We start from the raw sequence: 24,459 nt of genomic DNA, 5'->3' as shown, positions 1-24,459 counted from the left end.
GTATTTGGACCCTTATACGTACAAAGTTTGCTTGAAACTTAACTAAATAAAATTTTTTTTAGTTACTTATCTAAGTACATATTTTTGCCAAATTATCTATAAAATAGAGCAAAATATTTTTTAACTAAATTAAAAATATTAAATACTACTTCACTGCTTAAAAAAACTATAATATTATAACTAGGTTGGATTATAGATGTAAAACCTATATATGTAGTGGTTCATACATCTTTGACGTATAACCGAGACTTGATTTTCGAAATTTTAATTTTTTTTGTATTACAAATGGCAACACTGAATGAATTTAAAAAAAAAAAAAGACATTAAATGGTCTTATTTACGCTTTTGTGCTCCGGATAAGGTAATCTATAGGTTATATAACTATGGGTATGATATACGTCAAATGAAAATTAATCACATATGAATTTATATTTAAACGTCTTTTTTTTTCAAATACATAGAAATCTTTGGTTTTGCATTTGTTACTAACTGTACAATACAACATGGCAACTAACGTACTCAGAGACGTTAATTAGTCAATAATTTGACCATTACGACTTTCAATGGGGAAGTAACTATAGAAAACTTTAGCAAGTCTATCTGACTGCATTGAGTTTCCATTTTAACAACAAGAAGGCGGCAGTTCTTAAAACGAAGACGAAGACGGTGAGAGCTAACACATCCCACCAAAACATGTCGGGTGACATCGCTACTTCTTTTAAAAACGTCCTCGGGTATCTGTAATTAGTTTCTATAGTCAATATTAATGAACACAATAAAGTATTCTAAGAAAAAAATATTATAACAGATTTTTGTCATCATTTGGTAAATTGTTTGCAGAAAAATAAAGCGACTAGATTTATCTTTTGTTAAGAATAATACCAGGTTATCCATAAGCTTGATGAACGAGAAGTTAAATATTACTAATTTAAAGTTAAATATTAAATATTACTTGTGGTTCTGTGATGAAAAATTCTCACCTATAATGGCAGTATTTGGCCTGGTTACAATCAAGTGTCGGTCTCTCGAGGCCGTAGATGGCTCCGATTAGTCCCTCCAGTCCGTACCGTAAGTAGGAGACGTAGGAACCCCAGTACAAGTAGGGGGGTAGGTCTCGTAGTGTCACGCCGAAGCCGGCGAACATCATCATTGGCACTGAGAGCGCAGGCCCCAGGAATGTGCCGTTCTAAAATAAAATACAACATAAATGATATAACACTACCAGTTCTAGGATTCTAGTGAGAAGGTAATTTTATCAAAAAAATCGTCTAATCAGGAATTGTTGATGAAATAAACTAAAAATTAAATTAAAAATAATTTAGTCTTTACTCAATTTTTTTGGCGTCTTACTTTATTTATTTCTTTATGGTATTTTTTTATATTATAGGCTTTTAGCGGCCTCCTGTATTCGCCGAAATGACAAAGCGATCGCTGCCAATAGAAATTTGCAATTGCAGATGGGTTGCCTACATTTTAAAGGGCAGAGGAGGAAACGAATAGCACCGAAAGTGAAGATTTCAACTTCCAATGCGTACCCTACCACATCACACCCACTTCTACTTCCTATCCTTTCTTTATAAGAAAGGGGTAGGAAGGGAAAGTAGGCTAAAATTGGACCTCTGGGACGCACGACGATATATAATTTTCTTTTTCTTTCACAATATTTTCATTGTTTTATTCAAGGAAACTTTGTTTTGTAACAAACTGACGCTATGGATGGATTGTGTGAAGTATACGGGTAAGAAGGGAGTAAATTAAAATATGGCTATGGCAAGTAAATATATAGGGTGTTCCGTGAGATTGAAGCAGGAAGAGTTTTTCGTAGATATGTAATTCATGTATTATAACTGATTTTGAATGGATTTTTGGAATGTATTTGTACTTATATTGTTCGTATTATTAAAGTCAACAGAGACTTTTTTAACTGTTTTTTTATCTATGCGCGTCACATCATCATCGTCGTATCTACCACATAGAGTTGTATAAGGACTGGGAATTGATGATATTGTTAATAGGTAGTAGTCATCGAGAATACTTACCACGACATTGAAGACAGCGCCGATCATGAGACCGAAACTCTGCGCGACGAGCACCGTGTAAAGCGAGATCGCGAAGAACATGAGGAAGCGCACCACGTCCAGCGGCTGCGACGACATCGTGTACACTATGATGCTGAACACCAGACACGACACGATCTGGCAACATAAAAACTCATTGATTATTTTAATTACCCTCATATACTAAAATCCTATTGCCACTAAGCGGCCGCCTTTGGAGTTGTGGGTTCTGTTTCGATTTGCATAGCCGCTAAGTAGAAAAAGGCATTAACTGCCCCACTCAGAATCCTAAATTGCTTACTAAGAGATTTCCTCAGAGTTGATTTCTGATACAAAATCTTGATTAAATTAGTTTTTTTTATTAAGTATTAGATAAAAAATCTTACAGAGATCGGCAGATCCACAAGCGTTATCGATATGTAGTAAGAACCCAGCGAGTACCATCGATTGAAGTGTTCCTTTATTAATATTGACATCTCTGATGGAACTGAAAAACAACATTTATATTATAAGGTAACAAACGAGCAAACGGCTAGCTGTATTCGCCGAAATAGCGAAACGACCGCTGTCCATAGTTATCCACAATTGTAAATGCGTTTGCCTAGTTTTAGTCGACGGAGAAGCAGACGCACAGATAGACATTACCATTTCTCATGCGTCCTCTCTTCCGACAAATCCAATCCCCTTCCCATCCTTTCCTTATAAGAAATGGGTGGGAAGGGAAATGAGACTAAAATTAGACCTCTTCCTGTCTTCTGTGTGGTATTTCACCGGTGCCTGTCCATTCGTGCAACATATGTTGTTACTGGCATCTACTACTGATAAGTTTTTTAACCCAGCTAAAGTCTGTCATAATTAGAATTGCTAACCCCAATAAAAATAGATCAGGAAATGATTTCTATTTTTAATTTTTTTCGTCCACATCATCAGCTATGTTCATGCACGAGCCCAAAAAGAAGAAAACGATCGGACTAATTATAAGTTTGCTACATTATTAAAAAGGCTATATTGTTGTAATGACTTACATGTGAGTATGGTGAGCATCATAGGTGACATCATGTGGTGCATCAGTATGGCGAACAGTAGATTGTAGTTCTCTATCACACGCGAGCCTTCATTGCCCGCCTTGATGAATAAGCTGCCGAGCATAATGCCCACCACAACGTTCACCACAAGCCTCAAGTGCGTCATAGTCTGGAAGAAAAAATCAATTACATCAGTCAAATATCCGCTCACATTTTACAAAAGGTTATTTAATGTCCCTAGTCTGTGCAACCTTTACTACTAGTGTTGTTAAAAAAGTCCCCTCTTCCGTCGATTGAGGGTAGGCAACGCATCTGCAATTGCAGCTTCGCTTTTTCGGCGAATTCTGGTGGACGATTGCTCGCTTGCTACGTTATATTATAAAAACGATATCTTATGAACCTTGACAAATGTGTTTGGGGACTAACGTGTGATTGTTAGTCTTTAATTCTTTAAGCTCGATGTAGTACGGTACACGTTGATTAAACTTCAGAAATTAGTTCCTTTTGAATATGGATTCATATAGGTCCGAATCAATTCACCGTCTAGTATATGGTTCTGATTAAAACTCGGTACACTAGTGGTGATTGTTCTCTTGCCTAATTCATTAAGATATATGATACTTACAGAATCACGTTTAGCTTTCATGAATCCTCTTTTGATGAGCACCGAAGTCTGGTTGGATTGTGAGGTCTCTTCTGCCGCGGGTCCTGAGTCTTGTTCCTTTAGAACGCTGAGTGGATACTGCTTGCGGAGCGCCTCCATGCTAGGAATGCCCTCTGGCTCTTCGAACCAGCTCAAGTCTCTCCCATTTTCCGCTTTGTTCGTCAAGTACTCGATCTTGTCCTCACCGTATTCGCCGCACGCTAATTCTATTACTGGAAAATGCAAATTATAAATATAATTTTACAAATAATGTTAAAAATTGTGTAAAAGATAGTATTAAAATATTCACTGTGACTTAATAAATATTTATTTATTAGTTTAAATGTTATTTAACTCCAGTTTCAAGACATCTCGAGCTGTAAATTCTCTACGAATCAAAACCACAGAGGTCAATAGTTCATTGACGTCAGCAATACATTATCGCTTATTTACCATTGATCTATTAGTATTGAATCGATAACCTGGATTTAGATGTTACATTGAACATTGACTTTAATACAATTTATTTAAACCCAACAAATCGATAATCTTATTAATGAATGAATCAACAGGTTTTATAAATTTTATGTTGAAGAATAATACAATAGAGAATTGGATTATTCAAAAACCTCCTCTGGATAACTGTCAAGGATAAGAGTCCTCCTCTAGATACTTATCAAGGACAAGAGTCCTCCAAGAGCAAGAGCTCAGGGCATTATTTTCTGTACTTACTGTAATCGGCGGGATTGTGATACATGGGACAAGGTAAGCCGGCTTGGTGTAGATACGGCACTAGATTGGCGGTAGTGCCCTGGTAGAGGCAGCTGCCCGCTGCCAGTACGTACACGTGGTCGAAGAGTGCGAACAGCGACGCCGATGGCTGATGCACCGTGCACACAATTGTCCGTCCCTGATGTGCCAAGCTACGGCATAGTTCCACCACATTCGAGCACGAGGAACTGTCGAGACCTCTGTAATGCAGGATTACGCAAGATGAAGAAGACAATCATATTTTTCAATCAATAATAAATGTGATGACACTCAGTTCTTCGCAACCTAATTGACTTCCACAAACGTGGATATAACTCCGACTATCTTGTTAACTTCTCCGTAAAAAAACTCGCATTCTATTCATTTTACGAGTCAATTTCTAACTACAACTTTAATTTGGTTTTTACACCTTATTCTTTTAAAATTGACATTACAAGAGTACGCAGCAATAATTGCTTAACATCAGGTGAAATTATTATTTGTTTCTATTCCTTTTCCATATCAAAAGCATACTAACGTAGTGGGTTCATCTAGGAACATAATGAGTGGATTGCTGATGAGCTCCAGAGCAATGGAGAGTCGCTTTCTCTGACCACCAGATAGCTGCGCAGCGCTAGTGTTCATGTGCTCGTATAAACCGAGGTTGGTCAGGATGTCTTCGATCTAGAAGCAAAAGTGCACCATAATAATTGAAATGTAATATTAGATATTCTTGACCGTATAAAATTTTTGTTTCTTAGTTATGATGAAGGCACGTTTAGTAAGAAGTAAAAGGGACAAAATTTAAATTATCGTGATAAGCATGTTAGTTGAACTAAGTAGATGTTCAGGAATAACAATATGTAGTTCCATTCCCTTTATCATTTCATTTAGTTAATCTATTCTGGCTTAAAATAGTTCCAGATATTGTTGAGAGATTAATTTTTTTTTCGCTTATCTGTATGAATCCTTCTACTAACCACTTCTCCCTTCTCGTATTTGTCTAGTTTGGTGGGCAGCTTAAGGTCTGCGGCGAGCATCATGTTCTCGCCGACAGTGAGCAGGCCCTGCAGCCGGTCGTCCTGCTGTATGTAGCACGACATGCGCTTGAACTTCTCTGGAAAAGTTCAGAGAGTTAATCATTTGTGTTGCTACATGAAGATCAATGTTTCCAGTAATTCTGAACCATCTAATTTGTATTTTTGCTTTGATTTTTTTTCTACGTTGTTGGTTTGACAAAGATTATTTAGGTCTTTGCTTTTATGTGCAGTAATCTCGAGAATTTGAAAGAGTGTTAATTTTGCTTAAAATAACGAAGGGTTTAATTAACTACGGTTAAACTTAAACTTCATGGTTTTGCTAAATGTAATGTTTGCCTACTGCTTAGGGTTTTTCGTGAGTGTTTGATGTTTTGTTTTATTTTAATTTTTAATTTTGACTTACTAAGGACACGCCCCCTTCCATTAATGAAGACTGCTCCACCAACGCCACTAATACGGTATCCGGAGAGTACGTCGAGTAATGTGGACTTGCCGGCGCCAGAGGGGCCCATGATAGCGATCAGCTGCCGAGGACGTAGTCTACCGTGCACTCCATGCAGGATCTGCTTCTGACCTGGGGAAGAATCATTATGAAAATATTGATGAAAGCAAAACATTGAAATAAATGCCAGATTATCTAAATGTCTGGCTGTCTCAAGTTTTTGCCTGTGCTTAATATTATTTAGATAGTTAAACTGGTCGAGTGGATGTACCCGGTATTTTCAGATCTCTGAAATTTTTGTCATTGCTTTATCTTTTGGTTTGGTTAACAATCCAAATTTAGGATGAATTCATTTCTTATTTGCACCACATAAAAAAGCACGTTATAAGTATAAATAAATTGAATGTATTTTTGTTTATTTGCATGTAATTGCCAGCTATCACTTTTCCGCGGTTCATCCCGACCCCAGCTAAGATAACCCTTGTGTGCGTCACATCGGCAGTATCGCCGCAGTTCAGCCCTTCGTATTTATTACATTAATATTTTAATTGAAAACAACTGTTGTTACTCCTTTTAAGATGACAAATATATGCAAGATCTTATGAAATACTTTATATATCAAATATAAGTATTAACTACGAACAAACATTAACATCCAAGGAATTTAAGGAGTAATAATAAGTAGGTGATATTTAAAACCTTGTACATCAATTATATAAATGCAAGTAGGTATAAACAATATATTATTTTAAGTGACAATGTGATGACCAATGGAAAATGGTTTCTATTGGTCATTAGAAAGCACTAGTTCACTTGCTATATGTATATTTAATAAATTTAAAACAAAAAACCGTTAAGTAAAAAAGGGTGTGGTAAATAATTATTTATTTATCGTGATTTTTTGAGTCCGAAATCTTTGTATAAAACATATCGTCATCCCTATCATTATTTTTGACAACACAGAGACAGCAATATGTTTTAAACAAAGATTTTGGACCTAGAAACTCACGGTTAATGCATTAAATAGTTGTGAAGTCATTTGTTTCCTTGGTAACATTGAATATTTAACTATAAATGTACGATCACGATAGTGTTACATGTCTATTACGTAACACGTTTGTAAATTCCATTAAAATGTAATCATTTTATATACTTGTGTATTTAGATATGAAATTTTCCATTCACAATACCGATCATATCTTGTACTACTGAACTGGTTTCTATTATAAATATATTTATTACTCATAAGCCAAGATGAGACTGTTTCTAAACGCTATTTTAATTCTTACTAATATTATAAACTAGCTTCTACCCGCGACTCCGTCCGCGCGGAATAAAAAAAATGCAAACATGATAAAAAAGTTCCTACGTCCGTCTCCTAGTTGTACCTCCCCATCAATTTTCAGCTAAATCAGTTGGACCGATATTGAGTTATAAATAGTGTAACTAGCATGACTTTCTTTTGTATATAGATGCAAAAGAATGTATAGATGGATGTTAGATGGTGTCACCAGAAAGGTTGTATGGATCTCGATGTAATTTGAATGAAATATAGAACACAGTCTAGAAGAACACGTAAGCCATCTATGATCCCAGAAATGTCTACGATTCCCGTGGGATAAATTCATTTACATATTTACTTTTTTACGTTTATTTATGTTTATTTTCCCTGCGTGATTAATTGACATTGACTTTTTGTATAAACAACGTATTACAAAGTTCAAAGAATGATAAATGTATTAGTTATGTTCAAAGTTCAGTTAAACGTATCTGTTTGTAACATACGGATACAGATATTAATTTGTTATTAAATCCTTATTTAATATTATAAATGCAAAAGTGTTTCTGTCTATCTGCTTGATTCGCTTTCACGTTATTTTTTACAGCTAGAACTTTGAAACTCACTTTTAGGCTATTATTCCTTACTAATATTATAAATGCGAAAGTTAATCTGTTTGTCTGTTTGTCACGCTTTCATGCCAAAACTACTGAACCGATTTATATGAAATTTGGTGCACAGATAGGCTAGAGTCTGAGAAAGAACTTAGGATACTTTTTAATGCGAAAAAAGTTTTGAAAGGGGGCATGACAAGTTGTATGGAAGTATTGAAACTTTTTTTTATGCTGCTAGTTCGATATAAATAAACCTGATATTCAAATTTTGTAAGAGTTTCACCCTCAAGGTTGTAAAACAATAATAATAACAGAGGGTGTGGGAATATGTAAGGTTTATGTGAATGTTTTGTAAGTTTAATATGTTTTGTTGTAATATTTTATAATTTATGTAAAATATTAAAAAAAAGTTATTAAAATGCTACCTGAAGACAGTAATTCACCCGGCGAAGTCGCCGGCCCAGGTGTTAATGAATAACAATTTATCGATATGCAAATAACTGAGAAATAACTTCGTAACTTTTTATGCATTGCATACTGTTATATTTTTTAATTTAAAAACATTGTTAAACGTTATGTTTTGAGAGTATAGACAAAAATTCATAGTCAGAAATAGGACAAGGAAGTACTGTAGCACTAACAGCTAATAATTAAGAGTAAGGATATCCGATCATGCGGTGATGGGTTTGATTCTGACATTCTCTTTTCTTAAACCAGAGCATAGTAGAAGTAAATTATTCCAATAATCTACAGATTTTTATTTTTAAACAAAAAATTTACTTTTTGAAATAGTTAGACTATTGCATTTTCGATTTTAGATAGTTGCAGTATTTAAAATAGCAGTCGCCCGCTACTTCTTCTGCGCGGAATTAAAAAAAAAACCTAATTAGTTGCCTATTTTTTCTTCCAGACTGTGTTCTACATCTATACCAATATTTAATCGAGATCCATCCATTCATCCATCCATCCATCTAAACATTCGCATATATAATATTAGTAAGAAAAGTATTTGGGAATACATAAGCATTTGTGAAAAACATTAACCTCACAGACGGATAAAAATAAAGTTCTAGATATTTTTATATTGTCATTCAAATGTTACAATTAATGTTTAGCTAGTTTATTTTGTAACTTAACATTGATTACCTATTGTTCTGGATGTCGAAATGGATTCACATAGTTCGCTCTTATCAGTTAGGTTTTGTAATGTAGGTCGCTGTCCAGTTCAACAATTAAAAACATTTAATTCGTATTTTTAGACAATTTATCCGTTTAGTAATTTGATAAACCTACATTGATTTTTTACCACCCTACACACCCTTTTACACACCCTAATTTTAGTCCTCTTTCCTTCCCACCTTTTTCTTATAAGGAATGGATGGGAAGTGGATTTGGCGGAAGAGGGGACGCATAGGAAGGGCAAATATCCCCTTTCTTCGCGTCCCCCTCACCGTTACTTAAGTGTAAGCAACGCATCTGCATTTGCGGATGTCTATGGGCAATGTTTGCCTTGCTATTTAGGTGGCCGTTTGCTTATTTGCCACCTTTTGATATAAAAAAGGTTAACAACTTTTATTACATATGTTTAAAATCAGTTAAGTCTTTAGGTTACAGAAGATTATAATAGAACGGCAAATTACAAAAAGGCAGCTTACACGATTTGTCGTTGACTGACAATGCCCGCGAAAACACTGGACCAAAAAATGGTCAAGTACAATCAAGTCAAGTTATAACAAATATTAAATGTAGTACTATAAATGTATGTAAATGTGTATAAAAATAAACGTAATGTTTAAAACATGTTCCGCATAGTTTATGATAACATAATGCACAATGGATTTTGTTCGGATCTACACATGAATAAAACATTATCGACCTCGGAACAACTGACTTATGCGGAGATGTTAAAGCTTTATGTTAAATTCATCCACATATTACAAATTGCGTTTCTATATAAATAAAAAAACTTGAGAGGTGTCAAGGGACACCCGGATGGAACGAAGTTCCTTTCAATTAATTAGTGAAGGAACCAATGTTTATTCTATGAATAAAAAACTTAAGTCTTCACAAGAAGTACATTTTATTTCTATGAATTTTCGTTATATATTGTCACGTCGTTGCCATGGTGAAGTAGCGCTCATTCGTCTATAGCAAAAAGTGTCGTGACAAATTTTTTCCGTCTAGCCCCCTTTCACAACGCGCGATAAGGAACTTCGTTCCAAAAAGTTATGTTTTGTAATCTGTCGACTGATTTGATTGAGGGTAAAGCATAATTTGTTAACTAAATAATTGTAGAAGTTAAAAAAGTTATCATTCGTTTGGTTTTATGCGTTTTATTGGGATGTAATTTATTTTTATTCGTTGCATATTTTTTAATATTTTATCCTGAACATTAACAATGACCCGCAAACTTTCCCTATCTACAACAGCAGGAAGCGTATTGGTGAGACATGGCCACTGTTTTGTCGATTTCGGTGGCCCACAAAGCGTGGCCTATATGAGTGCTATCAGCTGCTGTGACGTCATCGTTCACTGACACCGCGATACTATTCGCGGGCTATTCGTACGCACGTGCGCGCGCTCTTTGTTTTGACATCTATAAGAGCAAAGGACTTTATAACGTTTCCCGCGCAAAATTATGTCAAATCGAGACAAATGTTTTAGTGTTTAAAAGGCATCACGAACACTCGACTATCGCATTTCTTATTATTAGAATTATGTTCTAACTAGCTGTCGCCCGTGAATCCATCCGCGCGCCGGAAAAAAATCTTTATAAATACAATACAATGTTCTACATCTGTACCAAATTTCATTAAGATCTGTTGAGCCGTTCTGGAGATACCTTCAAACAAACATCCATCCATCTATCTAAACATTCGCATTTATAATATTAGTATGATTATTTAGTTGCTATGGACATTATCAGTAGCCATATTTCATCTCGCACTGATAATAGTTAAGGACAGCTGGACTAAAGCGATTGTCCGTAAATAATATCAACAAATATGTAAAACAAAGGAATAAATATTTCTACACACATCAAGACGTCAAATCAAAATCTTTGCCAAGACTAGATTTACCAAATTGTTAATTGTTCTAGGCGAGAATTTTGAAGAATTAGAAGACAAAAAAGAGAGATTTTAAGAGACACCAATATTGACCTGGAATTAAAAAAAATACCGCTCCCAAATTAAAGAAAACACTAAAGAAAGGACTGGGGAATATAGAGCTCGAAAAATGGCATTCCGGAATTATACATTTTGCATCATTGATACATCATAAAGAGCGGAAAAGAATTATTCTAATGATAATAATAGGCGCTTCATCGTGTAATTATCATCTATTAAATAACAATAGATAAATTGTTAATTACGTCTTAAACAAAGAGCACAATTACAATGTTTTTAAGATGATAAGTTACAATTATTACAAATACCTTTAAAGCCATCATCATCTAGAGGAATTTCGTAATATCGAAAGCATTGAAAAAAAAGAAATAAATTGAAAAAAAAAACTTAAGTGAATTTTATTAAAAAATTTTAACTTTTTTAAAATGTCAAAATTATCCAAATAATACAAAATGTTATGGACTTACTACTTTCTAGAACAAGCGTGCTTCGAGAAAAGGCCTCACTAGGAGTAACTACCGATAACTATGAATCTATGTTTACAAGTTGATTAATTGTAATTCGCGCGCCAAAACGACCATCAAAATATTTGTTTAGTACTCAACGTATATCTTTAACGTGTTGATAACTGCTCAACATGTTATTGTTATTTACGAATGTCGTATAAAAACTTCAAAAAGAAAGCAAATAAAATAATTAATTTCAGTTAAACGATCAAAGGAAATAAACTTTGCAATTTTGGCAATGATTACGGTTTTCGTAAAACACGATATGATTCTTGTTAAATAATTAAATAAGATGTTCGTAAGTATCCTACTAACTAAATAATGAGCTTGTATCTGTGGCTTGAAATAAAGATTATTATTATTATTATTTTTTATTTCTTATTCATTTATTATTATTATTATTATTAATATAAAAGAATATTTACGGTCCTGGACCTGAACATATTGGAACGTATAGTTTAGTGTGAAACTTGATACATACTCTTTGTTTACAAACTTTAGATCTTAGGTTTGATAGTAACATATACAAACCAATCAACTACGTAAACTGTCAAAAACATTGTCTATTTAAAAAAAAAAGAAAATAAAACAGAGACAAGAGACAGAGACAAAACCAGAGACAAATTTATGTTTTGTTCATGTTAGATGGCAGCTGAACAGAATTAATAATTTTAAAATAATAGTATAATTAGAATAGCTGCAATAAACACATAAATCAATGTGTTCAGAAAATTAAATGTGATCGTTAATAACTAAATTGTTTACACAATTTATTATTTAATACTGCTTATTACTATCTAAAATTACTAGGTAGTATTAATAATTATTAATATTACTTAGGTACTAGATAGATAATAGTTCTTACTTAGATTTTTAAACCATTTTAGTATATCTTACTAATATTATAAATGCGAATGTTTAGATAGATGGATGTTTGAAGGTATCTCCAGAACGGATCAACAGATTTTATTGAAATTTGGTACAGATGTAGAACATAGTCTGGAAGAACACATAGGTTACTTATTACGTTTTTTTTAATTTCGCGCGGACGGACTCGCGGGCGGCAGCTAGTATTTTATAAACTTTACATGGCAAAATTGTATTAGGATAAAAATATCGGCGTACTAGGTTTTTGTTCTCCAGATCGATCTATCATTCGTTATTTCAGTCGTATGTCAACTTACGCAGTCTATCTTTCTATTCCTATCGATGTCTCCCTTCACATTCATATTCAATAATTTAATTTATATTACGTTCTGTAATACGAAATTATTGCTAAATAATCTTTTTATTAACACAATAATCTTGTATTAATTATCGGTCTGTGTAACAACACCGTTATCTGAGATACATCACACGTAAGTACATTATGATAAACATTTGTTGATATTAATTTATTGCCTTGCGATTCTAATTACAAATGGAGGTCACGTCCGGGATCTCGCCGACTGAACTAACTGACACATTCACAAACACGTTCGACTAGGAATACCAAGTTACGACTCCTGGGTGAAAATTAAAAAAAAATAAACAAAAAGTTGCCAAGCTTTACGTACAGAAGGTTTATGTCATAAATTTACTAGTATTATAATATTCGATGTAAAAAAGGTTACACGATAAAAATTGATGTGAATTATTTTTATTGATGTTTAATTCGAATAAAAGAACTTTTAACAAGTTCAAATCACATATTTCTCCTTTACTTACATGTAATTGGAGATCATTTTATATCAAACCAGTAAGTTGTTTCACACTGACTATGGCAACTTACTGGTCAGCAAGTTGAAAGGTGACTTTTTTGGCATTTTCGCCTCTAATCCATGGTCATCCTACACACATTTGTTTAATATGTTACATGCTAATACCGATTGATAAACACAAATCGGCGAATTCTAACGACCACATTTTTTAAAATACATGTAGTAACTTACTTCTATAACACATTATAATCTTGTAAACCTTCTCTCGAACCTATATGTATACCAATTAAACGAGTAACCAACCAACAAACGTTACCCTCCTGTTCGAGCAAAAATAATGTTTTCAACTACTTAGAAATACGCTGAACTAGTAATTCAAAAAGCATTAGCATGAAAGGGAGCGAATGCAAGATGTCTCAACGATTTTCAAACTGGTTTGAAGAGTTCTTTGTGGGTTTTGACTGCAATGAGACTTGTATTCACACATATCGTTGTCTCTGTTTGTTCAAAGCAAATGTCAGAGATTACCAAATGTGTTAAAACAAGTCGCAACAGTGGAAACCCATAGTTACATTGACATACGGGTTCACCTTACAGTGCACTAACCAGTTGGTGAGTAATTCGAAACTGCTTTGTGCTTGTAAGAAAAAATTCAAGAGTCGCTTCCAAGAAAATTCTGACTAAATTTAATTTTACGTCTAAACCGATCATTGTGAATTTACACAAATGGTTTAAAATACCGGGCCAAAGGTACTTTTTACTCAATAAAACGCAATTTAAGAATATCAACACAAGATAAACATAGCTGATTTGTAAAAGCTATATAAAATAACAAATTGCGAATACGGAATGTTTTCTTTTGCCGTATTACATATACTTTGTTCTCGTTTATATTTATTACTCATTTTTTCTTTCACAAATGCTGGACATGCATTATTACCCTTTGGTCTTGCGAACGTTAAGACATGAGATGAGACATTTGGCTAGCTTTTTTTAAATTGAGTAAAAGATTAGTTAGTAATTAAAAACTTAATTACATAAGTATAAGAGCATGTATTTCCAAGAATCTAGCAGTTATACGAACCAGCTTGCATCGGGGTTAATGCCACGGTCTAAGGACAACGTCTTGTTTTTCCTTCGTTTAAATGCAAAGAATAATACTTAAGTAGTATTAAAAAATAATAGTATTGTTTCGTGATTCATTAGTACGAGTGTAAGATGACGTATTCGACTGACTAATATTTTATAGCACTATCTTTTGTCTTCAGTTACAATAATTATAAACATCTCAGTAATCCTAGAATTCTATTGTCGTGTCACATTTATTATTACATATTGTTGTCTCTGATTTGTCAAAGAGAATGATAGAGATGTCGGTATATAATAAAACAGGTATCAACGCAGTGGAATTCTACGTTAATCGTATATCGTCTTTCACTGGCTATTGTGTACGTGACTGTCCGCGTGTTTTCATACACGTGTGCGAATGTTTTGAAACTACATTATAGAGCTAAGTCTGCATATATAGGTACATATACGTTATCTAAGACTTGTTTAATAAAAATTTAAAGCAGTCGTGCTGCTATAGTCATATATGGCGAGATTAATGGTGTACAAGATCACCTTGTGTCGTTTGAGACCATGAGTTTTCATTACCGAAACACATCTGCAAAAACATATAGAGATCTTTGATTTTACAAAGAAAACGAAATGGTTTCCAATAACGTACAACATGTTATTTTAGATATTTTCAACAGTTTCGGAAATAGAAGCCACGATTATAATTTCAATAGTGTAAACAGAAACGAATTGATAAATTAAGCTTGTATAAAAGAAACATCAGTATTTAACTGATTTAACTTTTATCAGATAAAAATTAATAGTTTAATTTTTCTTAATAAAATAAGAGTAACTAATTTAATATAAATTTATTAATACTTCTTTGTTTTAATGTTGAAATGTAACCTAAATACGATTTCCGTTGTTGGCGCCAATGCATAAGCATCTTTAAGGTATCAAATTACAATATATCATTAGGTCAACATAATAATACATCAACAGAAAAACAAAGTAGGTATAATTAAAGTTATAATATTAGGTCCTTACATATGAAATTGGCGTTTTGTATGGGAGGAACAAAAAGTCGAATATTTTTTAATTTAATATATTTAATGATTCAAAGTATGAACCATTATTTTCTATGCACTTTTGCCATCTCATAGGTAGTTCATTGATCCCTTTACAAAAAAAAACCAGTCGGACGGGAATCAATAAAATCTTTGAAGGCGATTTGGACTGCCCCATCGGAGTTGAATTTTTTCCCTTGCAAGAAGTTATCCAAATTTCGAAAAAAATGGTAATCTGTTGGAGCAAGGTCCGGGGAGTACGGAGGATGTCTTAGACTTTCCAATTGAAGCTCTTCTAATTTAGTAGCCGTCTGTTGCGCAGTGTGTGGTCTAGCGTTGTCGTGAAGCAGCAGTGGCGTGGAGCAATTGACCAGCCTAGGTTGTTTAGCCGCTAGGTTTTCCATCATGGTTTGCAATTGCTGACAATAGACATCAGCCGTAATAGTCTGGCCAGATTTGAGAAAACTGTAATGAACAATACCGGCACTAGTCCACCAAACGCTTACAAGTAACTTTTTTGGGGTTAATTTTCGCTTGGGGCAGGATTTGGCTGGCTGGCCAGGATCCAACCATTGCGCTGAGCGCTTCCGATTATCGTAAAGAACCCATTTTTCATCACAGGTAATGATTCGGTTTAAAATACCTTCATTATTGTGCCGGTTTAGTAATGTAACGCAACAGTCGACGCGCGTTTGCCGGTTTGCTTCAGTCAATTCGTGAGGTACCCACCTTTCAAGCTTTTTAATCTTCCCAATTTGCTTCAAGTGAATTAAAACAGTTTTATCACTAACATCGCAGCCTGCAGCTAACTCGGACGTGGTTTGCGATGGATCCGCTTCCACAATAGCCTTCAACTCTTCATTATCAACTTGAGTCTCAGGCCGTCCACGGGGCTTGTTCTGCAGATCGAAATTTCCAGAACGAAATCGTTGGAACCAAAAACGAACTGTGTTTTCTTTTACAACACGACCGCCATACACATCATTCACCCTTCGAGTCGTTTCCGCAGCACTAGTGCCACGGCGGAACTCGTACTCGTAAATAATGTGATATTTTAAGTTTTCCATTTTGTAAAATGAGTGACGCAAACAGAAAAAAACAGAAGAAAAAAAAACAAATGAATGACGGTCATCGAACCACAGATACATGAGTCTATAGCTGTACAAATTTGAATTTGGAATTCCTTATCAAAGAGGAGAAATTCGTGATTAAAGTGGCCAGTACGAAAAACGCCAATTTCATATGTAAGGACCTAATATTTTGCAACACAAAATTATCTGACCCGGTATTTTTTGCTTTGGTAGCAAAATCTAATTTTTTATTTTTTGCATATTCATTAAAAGGTCGAAAGAGGTTTTAGTTGCAATGAAATCTATAAGACGAGTCATTTACCGTTGTTTTCTGAGAAAACAAGAAAACATAACGTCATCCTTGTCATTATGTTTGAAAAAAACAGAGATAACAATTTGTTTTAAATTTAGCCTCAAAAATCCACGGTTACTCTATTTTAAATAATAACATAACTTCTAATAAAAGGCCCCAAGACACTACGAAGTCTTAGTGTCCAACACAGATTTAAACGGTGACAAGGGAGGCCTTTAAAATAAACCGACATTGACTAAGGGTTCTGGTTTTATACCCTGTAAACGTATCTATGTGTAGCAGTTAGTTAAAAAACATTGTAATAATCGTAGCAAATGAGGTTAACTTTATAGCTATTTGCCATTTTTTTTTATCGGGAAACCTTGGAGCGTTTATGATGGTCCCGGATGCTGAATTGTTATCAGTTAAAGTAGAACACTGTGTAGCGTCCTTCAAAGTTAAAAGGAGTCATACATAAAATGTTAATGTACCACGGAATAGTATTGTGCTTGTAAAAATGTACCAACAGAATATGTTATTACAAACGCACTAACTTAGTTTAGAAGTTTAGAAGGCAAATTAACAATGTCCATCAATTGTTTCATCATCAATTAACATCAACGGATTAATAGATGGATGGATATTTGTTATCAGGTCGATTAAAGATAGGCAAAACATTTGCAATTGCGGATATCTATGAACAGCGGTCGCTTCTATATTACGGCGAATTTAAGTGACCGTTTGCACGATTGCCCCGGAATGTAAGATTTGCTATGGTTACTGAAGGAAATAAAGACTTAACTAATTTGTTTAAAAGCTGACAAAGTAAGCTGGTAAGGCCATTCGTACATAAAGCAACGTAAATCTTCGAAACGAATATCCTAGTGTTGAAAGTATCGCGATGCGCGCGCTCCGTACACTCAAAGTTAAATCGTTGACAAGAGTCTTCTATTCGGCCAGTACGGGGATAGCGACTATATATCAAATGTATATTGTTGATATATATTGATCCACCATCTTCAAAATCGTATCTATATGTTGGCGAAATAAAATAAAAAGCGTGTAGTGAGCGAGTTTCAGTAGTAATCTTATCTGCCGTGGTGACAAGCATTAAGCGATGTAAACAGCTAATTGTTTCACCTTAAAATACCGCAATGACGCGTCGTTAGCGTAAAACAAAGAGCATTTACAGCAAACCCTTTGTTCTTTGTTTTACGATGTTCTTGATACTTTGTCTTTTCATTTGTGAACCGTTCTCGATTCAAGAAACGTTAAAAAGGTGACGACAATCGGTTTACGTACATGCAAGGAAACTGGAACATGGTAAAATGTAATAAATGGTTTCAAAGCTTAAACCAGACGTGCCCCAAAGGTTATGAAAAAGTTCCTAACCTAAGTAACTATGGGTACCATGAATCAAAGCAAATTGAAATCAAGAATTTAACTTTTTAATGACACATATTATTTTAAAAGATTTTATTGTTTGTTTGCATTGGTAAGGCTCCAAAATTGTTGAGAAGCTATACCATCCCCATGTGACAAAGGCTATTTTTATAGCTAGATTTTTTTCTCATTCTGCGCGGATGAAGTCGCGTGCAACTGTTATTCTTAAATAAGTACATTATCTCATTATCAACATGTTTCTGTACAGGTATATCGACAGTGGAAACTCACGATTCAATTTAGTAATTCCACTGAAAATTAGTAAAGTTTCAAGTTATTAATACATTATCATATAACTTTAAAATAAATGTTTAGTCTAAGACAAAATTTATCTGTGTATCGGAATTCGGAAGTAATGAAAATATTAAAAATTATTTTGTTAACAGTTTTTCAGTTTCTATTGACATGTAGGACCAGATTTACGTATAATGTAATAAGTGACACCGTTTTTATCATGTGAATAGTGTAATCTTTGTAAAATAATGGGTTGTGTAAAATCATACTAATATTATAAATGCGAAAGTTTAGATGGATGGATGATTGTTTGATAGTATCTCCGGAACAGCTCAACAGATCTTGATGAAATTTGACATAGAAGTAGAGCATAGTCTAGAAGAACACATAGGCTACTTATAAAGTTTTTTTTTTAATTCCGGGCGGACGGAGTCGCGGGCGACAGCTATTAAAAATTATTCCAAAATTTCTCGTTCTATTCATTCATCACAAAAATGGTAAAAAGTTAACTATGTGTTAATTAAGTTAACTTAGACACATGCGTACACAGTCACATTATGGCAACAAACAGCTGTAACAAAATGAGATAAGTTATCATTCCAATCGACCTCTTATGACCTTTAATAATTATTAATACACGACTATTTCACTAATATTATTACATTTGAATAACTAAGATTATTAATTAGTCAAGGTTACTATAATAGGTAGCTATGGCCCGCGACTCCGTAAGCGTGGAAGTAAAAAATAATAATAAGTAGTCTATGTGTTTTTCCAGTCTATGTCCTACATTTTTTTCTTTTTTTTTCCAGTGAGGAATGCTTTATGCATACTCCGCGCCCCGGTGGGGACGCGGTAGTTATGTGGGATTCTTTTCCTTATTGGAAGCATACCCACTAAACCTCTCTGTTCCTCCAACTGGAAAGAAAAAAAAAATAAGTAGTCTATGTGTTTTTTCAGTCTACGTTCTACATCTATGCCAAATTTTCGGAGATAACTTCAAACAAACATCCATCCATCAATCTAAACTTTCGCACTTATAATAATAGTAATAGATTACATCATCAGCTCACTATACGTCCCCATCGAGGAGCTCGGAGTCTACCTTAACATAAGGGTGACATAAGTGTGACTAGGCCATAGTCAACCACGCTGGCCAAGTGCGGGTTGGTTGACTTTACACATATCTTTTAATTCCTTCTCAGATATGTGCAGGTTGCATCACGATGTTTTCTTTCACCGTAAGAACGTCGGATATATGTAAATCGAAACTCGAATAACACATTGGTACATGGCGGGATTCGAACCTAGGACCTGCAGATTGCAATTCAAGTGCTTAACCCCTGAGCCACCGACGATGAATAAATTACAAATAATATGAAAATAGTGGACTATTAACATACTTTAGAAAGATTTTCATAACTCTACATAATTCTGAGGTAAGATTAAAATTCAATTTTGACGTATGTGTTATTGTTTTTGAAGAATTGACACTGATCAAATGTTACAAGTTAACTACAGTAGTTAAGTGCTTCACCAGTTCTTTGTACAGATAAATATAATACGGTAAAAATTTGCATTCGATTAACATTAAAATATAGAACGGATTACGTAAAAAACATCGTAAAAAATAATACACAATAATTTATGGACGCGCTGAGTAACATAGAATAAATATTATTTTAAAAAGTTCGATAACATGTGTGATATATCAAGGAAATTGTTTGTAAAGTTGAAATTACCTATATCCTAATGCTTTGAGAGGGCCGCCATCGCAGCCGGCGGATGTATTGATGTACCAATTGAAAACAATCAGCCGATACACGGCTTTACTATACAGACAACGCATACGTTTAGAAAACATTCCTTTCAACACCTTTACGATTTGTTTATTTTATCTTTGCCCTAAGAAATAGAGTATAGTGTGACAGACGTCCCGGTGAGAGAGGGAGATACGCTTTCATCGCGGTTAATTCTGATAATAAACATAAAAAGGTTACTAAAACTTACAAAATGACACGCAAGATGTCTTGTTACAGTACGACAACGGTGGAAGACGCAAGCAACATCTGTTGCATGAATGTGTGGATCGTCCGGTGAAATACCAGGACCTCAGAGTAGACAAGAGGTCTTGTGTGTGTCTGCCGGAGGCCAAATTTTAATCCTCTTCCGCTTTATGGGAAGTGGATTTGATGGAAGAGGGAACGCTTAGGAAGGGATAATATTCTCTTTCTGTATACCTATATATCCTCTTCCCTCGATTAAATGCGGTTGTCTATGGGCAGCGATCGCTTCCGTATTTGCTGCCGCTTGGCCGCTTGCACGTTTGCCATTTTATACTGTATTAAAAAGACAACACGACAAGGTACAGTACGACAATGATTTTGCGAAATTTTTCTTATACCTTACTTATTTGTTGTTGTAATATGATATTAACTTTTGACCACTGAGTCAAATAAGTTTGTCGGTTGATAATCTTTAGTTTGAGACCTACGGATTTGTTAGATCGATTATTTTTTTTATATTTAAATTATAAGTGTCGTCTATCTAAATACTTTTAACACATTCTACGCCGCTGACTGTGGTGGAGGCCCTCAGTGGGGACGTATAATGAGCTAATGATGATGGTTTTCTGTGACCAAAATCCCTGTTTAAAACTTATTATTATCAGGGATGATGACAAGTTTTATACATAGATTTTAATCTCAAAAACCAACGGTTAGTGGTATTAAACTTGATAGATGATACGTGATGATAATCTAACTTCCTTGATGTAATACGTTATGCTGCGAAGATCTTATTAACAAGCTCACGACATTCATATTATAAAACGTGGAAAATAAATTCTTATCATATATGTTACTATACAATACAGTAATATAGCTATATTATCGATCACGCATTCGTAGAGAAAAATTTACATATTCGTAAAGTGCTAGACATCAAATATAAATCCCTAATCAATCATACAAAGCTTACTCACCTTCAGTTTTTACTCCACGATTTTTTACAGAACAGCCGGACTGTTCAATTAAATAGTGTGGAGGCAAAACTGAGAATTTATAGTTAAACTGTTGTCTTAACACGTAAGTTTTATAGCAGAGGAGGCATTTAGGGATTTACACTAGCGTTGTAATAAAGAATAAGTTTCAAATATTGAATTAAAACTGTATTGGTTTGCTAAACATGTTCAGTAAAGTGTAGAGTGTTGGTGTAAAGGTGAAAGTCTAGATTTACTATTTTCCTGGTCAGGTTATGCTTTAATGAAATGATAAAACATTTATTTCTATTTACCTAAATGTATTAAACAAAAATTTTTATCCGGGATTAGAATTATTGATAAGCTAATAACGCTAGTAGAAATATCATTGAGATTATATATAACATGCAATTTTATAATATTCATAACATCCTTGTGTATGACGTTAATATTAAAAACAAACAAAAACTTAATAACAGGTGCATCTTCACATATTGTCATAATGACTTTACACTTTGTAAATAAAATGTATAAAAACTATAAAAGTTTTAAATGATTTGCTGTTGTTTACTTTTATTTTTTAATATAAATAAGGCAACAAACAAATAAGCACATGGTCAGAGGAAAAAATCGGGTGAGAGTGCTATTCTTGCAGTAGCTAATGCTGTTGGGCTCTACCCACTGATCTCTAATAGGCGATTGCTTAGAAATGACTGATTTTGTTTAGTTCCGATTTAAACGAACCTGTTGATATTACGTGTCACTTAATTCTATTTTGTACATTACTAGTTCAAATCCATACCGCTACCTTCAACGCCAAAATGGCGAAAATCAAATAGGCACAAACTACAACGTCTTATAGCCAGTCCATTTTATAGGGGTCAGTGCCTCTACCACTATCATTTAGTTTTTTTTTTGTATCGCATTATTCTTTGCACCTCTTAGTTATTAGTTGAACGTCGAGCATTTAAAGATAGAACTTGAATAACATCCAGATCTTATAAACCTTTTATAGTACGACATCAAGGAAATGATTTAATCTTGTACCAATTATTGATCATACTTTTAACGATTTATTAAACGTAAACCCTATCGCATTCAGATTCGTTTAGTGGTCACTTAAACAGTACTTAGTGTTAATTAGCAACATTCTGTGGTTAGTAATTAATTTTCAACAACTGTAACCAGGGCGACATACGTATCCGTTATTGTGAGGTCACCGAAGAAAAATCATATCTTATCAATTGATTTTCAATGCATTAATCCTTGACAGATAAAATATTTTTGATAATGAACATCCGTATGCGTTAAATCGTTCAATAGCAACATTTATTTTCATTTGAATTTGTTTAACAAAGTCTTGAAATCGAATGTAAGTCGTTTTCAATAAAACGTTATATCCTAAGGAGAGTAAACATTCTAAAGAACAAATTGCGTCATGTTTGCATATGCAATTTAGGATTCTGCAATGATACTAGACATTTGACTGGCAGTCGCCCGCGACTTCTTTAGCCTAGAATTAAAAAAGTTGCCTATAATACGCCCGTACATCAGCTACTTTCCTGTCCAAGTCCCGTCAAATTCAGTCCTGCCGTTCCGGAGATTACTAGAAACAAACGTGGACAGAAATACAGACAGACAATAATAAAAAAAATGTTTTTTCGTTAAAATATCATATGTACGAAATATATATTATTTTTTTATTCAAACAGACACTCCAATTTTATTAATATTGATGTATATAATAACTTCGATTATCAAATTTTCAATCGAATTTAAATCATTTTTAACGTAATTACTTATCAGTGTAAATTAGTTAATTGTCTATTTACACGAACTCTGTTGTCGATTTAGACTCGTATAGTTCTTGTACTAAATAGAGTGTAAACTGTAAACAATGCTTATCATAACAAAGGCTTGAGAGAACAAAGAATTTCGTTTATATATATAACTTATGTACTACAATTTACATACAAAGTAAATAATATAAATTCGTATTTATATTATGTAATGAATTGAGGTGTTAATATAGAAGATGCTGAATTCAATTCTGTTTAATCTCTAATCTATGACGTAAATGTAAAGAGTTCTATATGACATTGGTTAAAAGAGATATTTTTTTTATATATTGAATAAGCTAGCGCTTGACCACGATCCCACCCGATGAAGTGATCACCCGATCACCCGATGTGGTCTAAAGATGGTACGCGCTAGCTTTGTAGATGTATTCACTCTACTCTTGAAAGCTCCTACGTCGTACTTGGACGGAAAAACTGACGCCGGCAACTTGTTCCAATCCTCTGCAGTACGCACAAGGAACGACGATTCCAATTGGTAGCAGCATTTGTTTATTAAATTCATTTTTTAAATTTCAATTGAAATAAAAAGATCCTGTCTTGTAAAATACAGCAAGAAGTAGAAGAAACTAAAGTGTATTCCGTAATACAAATGGGTTGGTAAACCTTTGGTTTCATGACAAAAATATAAATAATTATAAAGAAATTATCTTGTTCTATTTTTTTGAAATAAAGAAAATGTATTTGCAAGCAAGCAGGATTGCAAATAATACAGTCTATGCAAATAATATTAATTAACTTTACCTTTATTGATGCCTAAGCTGACGGTACATGTGATATTGGAGAAATGGATATCCACTGGATCCCTGTTCGGGATTTTAGCGACGGTTTGTCTTAGGCCTTGAGTTCCCAGGGGAGAGGCGGGGGTAGGGGCTTGGGAGGGGCTGGCACTAGGCCTCACTGTTCCCGACATGTCAGGCCTATAGGCCACACTCTGCTCGTCCACGATTTGCGCGCCTGCGAGCATCATGGTGCGTTCGGTCGTGCGCGCTACAAACGTGCGATGCGCGCGAACGCGTCCACTGAAATGTTTATGCGCGTGCGCTTGTCTTCGCGCGCGTATCGTGTGGCTTTTGTCTCACAAATTACACGAATTGACACAACTCATTGATATGATGCGTCAATATCGTTTTTGCCTTTATAAGAAAAACTGATTTTGTACATATCATATCTATGTCGTTCAGGTCAAAGTTCGTTGTGCTTTTGTCCTATTTATTTAATGCATGTAAAAATCTTTACTTCAGTTATTTTTTACCACCAACAAAAAAGGAAAA

At 34.2% G+C, this 24,459-nt stretch overlaps 1 protein-coding gene across 1 annotated transcript; it reads right to left on the bottom strand.

Annotated features, from left to right (window-relative positions):
- Positions 1-278: 278 nt before the first annotated feature.
- LOC106712674 (ATP-binding cassette sub-family G member 1) lies at positions 279-24,275 on the bottom strand. Its single transcript, XM_014505305.2, has 11 exons — positions 23,930-24,275; positions 5,919-6,089; positions 5,456-5,592; positions 5,014-5,159; positions 4,458-4,696; positions 3,708-3,958; positions 3,083-3,251; positions 2,444-2,544; positions 2,040-2,195; positions 981-1,186; positions 279-738 (listed from the first exon to the last, which is right to left on the bottom strand). The coding sequence occupies exons 1-11, from the start codon at positions 24,153-24,155 to the stop codon at positions 597-599; spliced, it is 1,944 nt and encodes a 647-aa protein (XP_014360791.2). The 5' UTR covers positions 24,156-24,275; the 3' UTR covers positions 279-596.
- Positions 24,276-24,459: the final 184 nt, after the last annotated feature.

This window comes from Papilio machaon, chromosome 7 (assembly GCF_912999745.1).
Source record: "Papilio machaon chromosome 7, ilPapMach1.1, whole genome shotgun sequence".
Lineage (NCBI taxonomy): Eukaryota > Metazoa > Arthropoda > Insecta > Lepidoptera > Papilionidae > Papilio > Papilio machaon.
This window is presented reverse-complemented; position numbering and strand designations above follow the sequence as displayed.

Excerpts from the sequence above, each read along its gene's own strand:
- LOC106712674 (XM_014505305.2), bottom strand. The coding sequence starts at position 24,155 with ATGATGCTCGCAGGCGCGCAAATCGTGGACGAGCAGAGTGTGGCCTAT. Across the intron at positions 6,090-23,929 it reads CAGCTTAGGCATCAATAAAG|GTCAGAAGCAGATCCTGCAT; the intron begins GTAAAGTTAATT and ends ATTCTTCCCCAG. Across the intron at positions 2,545-3,082 it reads GATGCTCACCATACTCACAT|TTCCATCAGAGATGTCAATA; the intron begins GTAAGTCATTAC and ends GTTGTTTTTCAG.